At 42.1% G+C, this 6,225-nt stretch overlaps 2 protein-coding genes across 4 annotated transcripts in view; one reads left to right on the top strand and one right to left on the bottom strand.

The window, feature by feature from the left end:
• Nucleotides 1-3,930, top strand: part of IFNE (interferon epsilon) — a 105,019-nt gene extending 101,089 nt beyond the window's left edge. The window contains exon 3 of one of the 3 annotated variants that reach the window (XR_002122431.1): nucleotides 3,544-3,608. The gene's annotated coding sequence lies outside the window, so the exon portion shown is untranslated. The other 2 variants (XR_002122430.1, XM_019629432.1) reach the window with 2 other exon arrangements.
• Nucleotides 3,466-3,986, bottom strand: LOC109374665 (interferon alpha-2-like). Its single transcript, XM_019629434.1, has one exon. It carries the CDS (start codon nucleotides 3,979-3,981, stop codon nucleotides 3,466-3,468), a length of 516 nt encoding a protein of 171 aa, XP_019484979.1. The 5' UTR covers nucleotides 3,982-3,986.
• Nucleotides 3,987-6,225: the final 2,239 nt, after the last annotated feature.

The raw sequence follows: 6,225 nt of genomic DNA on the forward strand, positions 1-6,225 counted from the left end.
ATGTGTTCACACTCAAAAGAACTAAATTTGTACGCCTGGGAGCAATATTATCCCAATGAGATTACATGATTTAGACAACATCAAGTTGAATCATTCTTTGTATTTTTGCATTGAAATTCAAATTTCTTAAAGTATTTTCAGTGTTTCCAATCAAGTTTATTCTTCTCAAACAAAAAGGAAACTGTCTTTGTAAATAAGTGAACTGGTAAATATTGATTATTATCATGGAAAGAATTAAACTCTTTTTATTTTGCATAAGAAGTTATGTTGCCTCAGCCTTCCAGGTGCCTACTCTTTAAATGGCAGGTATGAGACAATTTTTGGTGAATCAGCTCTTTAGTAATGGGACTCTGCCTTATTCACTGTGCTATGCTCAGCACCAGGCCCAGTGGAGTCATCCATTAAGTAATTTTTACTGAAAGGATTTTTAGATTTTCTCTTCCTACCAGAAGGCATTCATGAATAACCAATTTATGTTGCTTCATCATGGCCATATTTGCTAGCATTATAGTAGACAATGGCTAATATTCCCACTCTATGCATACTGGTGTCACTAACATCTCTTGAATTTGTTGCTAAAACCTCTAGGATTCTACTTCCCTTAAGGTGCATATGGCTCTGGGCAGGCAAGTTGCAAGAGCAGCAGCCTTATTTTCAGCCTTTGCCCAGCAAGTATAACCTCATCTCCAACCTCCTCTCTACTTTGTCATACAAGAAAAGTAACTGGCTTGGTGTCATGTACAGGGCCACATATCTAAACGCATGACTCACACAGCTCAGAAATCAGACAACTCCCCACATTAGTTTTGGTGGATCTTTTGTGAAGTGGCAGTTACCTATGTTTATCGTGCCAGACTCTTCGGAGGCCCCTCACAAAGAATGATGGATGATCTCCATCCATTTCTGTGAGATATTGGGCTCCATGGCAGTTTGATTTCCAAAATTTAGCCATGTATAATTAGAACAAAAAGTAAGACTTTGGATTCTGAATCCTTAGTCACTGTTTTTTGCCACCTGACCAGCTCATTTATTTTCTAAGCATGGCTGTGTTCTCTTTTCTAGATGCCAGGCGTGTAGCTTTAGTGACCTGCGATGGTCTGATGATTATGTTCCCATGAAATTCATATGTTGAAGTTTGAACCCCTGGAGAGATCATGTAATGTGGTGAAGATTTGGGGAATAAATTGGGGCATGAGGGAGGAGCCTCATGGATGGAATTAGTGCCTCATAAAAGAGGCCTGAGATACTCCCCCTCTTCTGCCATGTGAGGGTACAGGAGAAGTCAGTGATAAGCCCCCAGGAAACAGGCTCTGCTCCAAGCCCAACCGTACTGACACCGTGATTTGAATTTCAGTGTAGAACTGTGAGCAAAACACTTCTTCTCTTTACAAGCTACTGAGCCTATGCTCTTTTATTAAAGTCACCTGAAAGGACTAAGATACGGCCTGACCTATTTTCTCCTTAGGATACATCCCTGGAGTCTGTCAAATACCTAAAAAGAGAGAAGTCATTTACTCAACCTTGTTTGCTTGGCATGTAGTCCAGTCCCTATTATGTGAGTAGCACAATCAATATTCATGGAGAAATAATGAAGTTCACAATAGGAGAAAGAATAATCCCAACATATATACATACATAAGAATTAAGTGAAGAATAGATCTAAAGATACTTTGTAAATACTTCATGGTTCTCCGAAGGAAGTTATAATTGAATATTGTGTCAGGGAGTATTTTAAAAATTGTTGGCTTGAAGGGATACTTACTTCAATTGTGTACTTTCAACGTTTAGACTATCAGGATGAGACTCATAGGCCTGGTCACAAGTGGAAGGTTAGCTCTCCACTTTTATTTCAGAGATCCTCAAGAACCTACAATAGCTCCCTGATCACATGTTCCTCGTCTCCCTCAGGCAGTAAGGAAACAACGTGCACTTGACAATGTGTTCTGAACCTCGTTTACACACTTGTGGCCATTCTTTAACTTTAGCTTATGATGTTGGGGATCAACCTGAACACTTTACGGGACCAGTGATGCTGGGAACTCTAACTAGTGACATCCATGTCATCTCCCCCAGGGTATAATAGGTGGAATCAGTCTTGCAGTTTTGTTGATAAGGTGAGTGCAGCAAATACATGAGTTATTTTGTTTTCCCGCAAGAGCTTTAGTACAAATAGTGTAAAAACGAGGAGCGATTTATGCACTGAGCTTGTCTCCTCTCCCATTAGTCAACTGACTGGAGTCTCTTTCTCAACTGCTTTGCACTTAGACGTCCCACGAGAATAAATTCAGACCAACGACTGTGAGTATAAGTGATATTGCCATATAGAGTCCTGGTCCTTGAAAACACCCCATGCGATCTGCCATAACTTTCTATTTACAACTGAGCGGAATAGACTCAACTGCCACAGACAAATATGACATAACATGTTGACTCTGGCAAGGTCACACAATAGAAAGTACTCATGACCTTGATTCACCACAGAACAGCCAACAAGAAGAGTACTCTGATCAGGAATGTTTCTATTATGCTCTTATACAAAGGAAAGGTAAATTTCTGTAACGATCAAAGTATGAACAGTTTTCTGTTTATCTGTTAGAACAGCTACCATTAACAAAACTGACAGGGCCGGCTGAGTGGCACATTGGTTATTATCTGGCTTGGGACGCCAGCTCTGAGCAGCAGGGCCCCGGTTCACATCCCACATGAGGGCCAGTGATGCTGCACCCTCTACAGCTAAGATGGTGAGCAGCAGCTTGACCTGGAGCTGGGCTACCATTAGTCACCCGCAACGGCGTAGTCTTCAGCCCCTGCTGCAGTGTGCTGCCGTGAGCTACTTGTGTGGTGGAAGCCACTGTGAGCTGCCAGCAGCCAGTGTGAGCTGCCAAGAGCCACTGTGAGCGGCCGTCCAGAGACCGACAACCGATCTGCCTCATCCGGAAGACAGCAATGATAATACCAACATGGGCCAGTGAAGAGACATCCTGCACAACTAGACTGAAGAACAAAAGGAAAGCAATTTGTCTGTTCCCCTTACCCCGATTCCACAGTGCTGCTCCCCTTCCCCAATTCCCCAATAAAATCTTAAAAAAAAATAAACTGACAAATGACTTTAACAAAATACTATCCTGAAACACTTTCCCATAAAAAGCATGAACTAGACACTTTGGAAACAGCAAATATTTTCCTGCATCCCACCCCCCAAAAAAAACCTTAACCCAATTATTTAAATTATAATATTAAAGTATTTATTTAAAAGGTAAGTCACGTTCTTCTCTCGAAATATATTTTGTAGGTTCATGATGTGCAAATGTATTTTCTTAAATAACCCCATGATTTTGGTTTCAGGAATTTCTCAACTGGTCCCAAAATTGATTCCAATTTTTTGGGGGGCTTAGCAAACAATGTCATTGAACACTCAACACGAGTATAAGTTTCTTCTTCGTTTGTTTACTTTTTTGAGGATTGTTACATGAGAAAAAGGCACACTTGAATTTCACTTCTGACAACCTCCCAAGCACAGGAGCTGTGTTTCTTTTTCTTCAGATAGTTACGGATTCTGAGGAAGTAATTCCGGACAAGACTTCCCAAATCTTCAGGACAAACCAGAGTTTCTTCTTTCGTCTGCTCCAGCCTGTCCAAGCTGTGATCCAGGCTAGAGAGCAGTTTGTTCAGTGTGTGCTTCCAAGCAGCAGGGCTCTTGTTTGTGCTGAAGAGGTTGAAGATCTGCTGGAGCATCAGGTGGTGCAAACAGGTGCATCGTGTCTTCTGCATTTCGGTGATGTTTCTGCTTTCCCAAGGAAATTGGAAATCGGTTCTGTCATTTAGGCATAAGTGAGAGGGGATGCTTTTCAGCTGTCCCAAAGGACCGAAGATTTTCCCTTTTTCTAGGCTGTGGATGCAAGGCATGTCCCCTCCAAGAGAGCAAGCCGGGATGGAGCAGAGCATCACTCCTGCCACTAGCCACACACTGATCTGGGCCATTGAGAATTGCGGCGATTCGCCAGACGTCCTGCAGGGGGCGCGCGGGCACCGCTAAACACAGCCAAGTTCCCCTCCGGGCTTCCCTGCAAAGCGTGCTTCTCCTTCTGGCCGCAAGAGGGCGCGCGAACGCAGGCTTGGCAGCCTTTCTGTGTGTCGGGTAGCGAAGAGAACGGCGCGAGCAGCCCCATGGAGCCACTTTGTGCTGCTTTAATAGTGCGCAAGAAACCTTCCTTTCCTTTCCGCGGTCCTGACTGCTGAGGACGGAGCTCCGCCGTGGCCTCGCCGGGGACATTTTGCTTACGGACCGAACACAGAAGTTCGCATTTGCTGCACTTTCCCCTGTGTTTAGTGCTTTCCTTTCGCCCAGAAACTCGAGCGAGGTCATTTTTACAAACAACCCGTTTACAGAGGGACTGGAGGCTCCGAATCGGAACATGTTGAGGCGGTTTTTACAAATTCGGGGCAGTTTCTGTGCGAAATGCTGACAGATTCAGAGACAGGGGAACACGAAAAGCAGGGGCCGCGACAGGACAGCGTTGGGGACGCCACGGGAGCGAGTCGGGGCGCGACCACGGTGGGGGCCCGAGGCCGAGGAGGATGTGCGCCCCGGGACAGGCTTTGTGAGTTTCATGGTGACTTTTCAACGTTACAGCGTTACAAGGTGGTGGGGTCAAGTATTGACAAAGTGAAAAGTGAGCACATTAATGCGGCATTGTATTAAGCTTTTCACAGTAAAAATATTTTCATATAAAATGAAACTATCAAAGGTAAAATGTTAAAATATTTTTAATATAACTTTAAAAAGCATTTAATTAAACTTTTTAAAGGATTAAAATCCTTTAATATTCAATAGAAATGCCAACGTAACATTTAGAAAGTATTTTTAACATTGAGGCTATTAAAAGAGCATTTTACTTAATTTTATTGAAATGTATTTAATATACACCAAAACAAGCAGATAATTTTACTAGGCTGGTGCAAATGTAATTGCGGTTTTTGCAATTGTTTTAAACCTGCTAAACTGCATAGTATCCTGGCTTTAATGGAAGGGAACTCATTAAAAATTTTTTCAAGATTAGTTCTTTACTTGTTTTCATGTATGACAATTTCTCATGACGCCATGACAATTTTAAATAATTTCTATTTAATTTCACATTACTGAATCGGCTTTCATAAGCTCCACCTTGAGTATATCATTAAAAAGAAAAGTGAGCGTTGTGTACAAGGCCTTGAGGACAGTTTAATTTTCTTTCCAGAGAATGAAGGGAACTCTATATGAATTAACCCTTGGTGTTCAGAATTTTAGCAACTGAGTGGAACTTGCCAAAATTTTACTTGTATGGGGCCCCTTTCTCTGTAAGACTCTCAGGGCTTTGCAACGCAAAGTCATTTCTTGTCTTTTAAAAATGATATTTTGTTCATCATGGATGTTTCAGTATTAATTTTCATTTTTTAGTATTGCATTAAAATATTATTTATCTTCACTACTTAGATTTGGTGCCTTCTCAAATTCCGCGCCTGAGGGAAGTAATCACTCTACCCTACCACTAACCCAGGAGAGAGCTTTAGAATTAGTTTTCTGATCTTCAGTGGCTGAAAATCTAGGAATGTCTCATTTCCCAGGATCCTCTCTCCCTCCCCCTTTTTAATTTTTAATCGTTTTCCTGGCCTTTATAGGAAAGGACACTTTATTTAATCAGTGTCTTAAAATAATATCACCACAGGTAGTCTGAATTTGAGGATGAGAGAAGGGATTATTTAGCTCATTTATAGGATTCACAGAACAGCCATTTGTTTTTTGTTTGTCTTCTGACAGTAGCTTTGCCTCATGCTAGTTTTCTGTACAGACTGGCAAGTGTGCTATAAGATTTCCTTTATTAATGCGCTAGGCACTGATCTAAGGGTGGAAACTGGGGCTCTGTCCTTCACAGTCCTACATAAAGCCCCTCTCCTAGACTTTCCATTGGGGGCACCTCAACACGCACACCCCTGAGAGTGTTAAAGGAGCTGCAATCAAAGCTTCTCTTGGCTTGGCTGAACATGGACCACACACATAATCATATGTTACATTCATACTAAAGGCAGCTATCACTCACTATGTTCTGATTCTCAGCCTGGAATTTGCAAATTTTTTGTCTAATCTCTACAATTTCCTGTGTGACCACTAGTAAAGTTGTCTGGGTGCTTTAGAAGAGGAAATGAGGGCCGGCCAAGTGGCGCGATGGTTAAGAACTGGCTTGGGAC

Source organism: Hipposideros armiger, unplaced genomic scaffold (genome assembly GCF_001890085.2).
Source record: "Hipposideros armiger isolate ML-2016 unplaced genomic scaffold, ASM189008v1 scaffold_855, whole genome shotgun sequence".
In the NCBI taxonomy this organism is placed as follows: Eukaryota; Metazoa; Chordata; class Mammalia; order Chiroptera; family Hipposideridae; genus Hipposideros; species Hipposideros armiger.

Bases quoted from the DNA above. Each gene is read 5' to 3' on its own strand.
- LOC109374665 (XM_019629434.1), bottom strand. From the start codon at position 3,981: ATGGCCCAGATCAGTGTGTGGCTAGTGGCAGGAGTGATGCTCTGCTCC.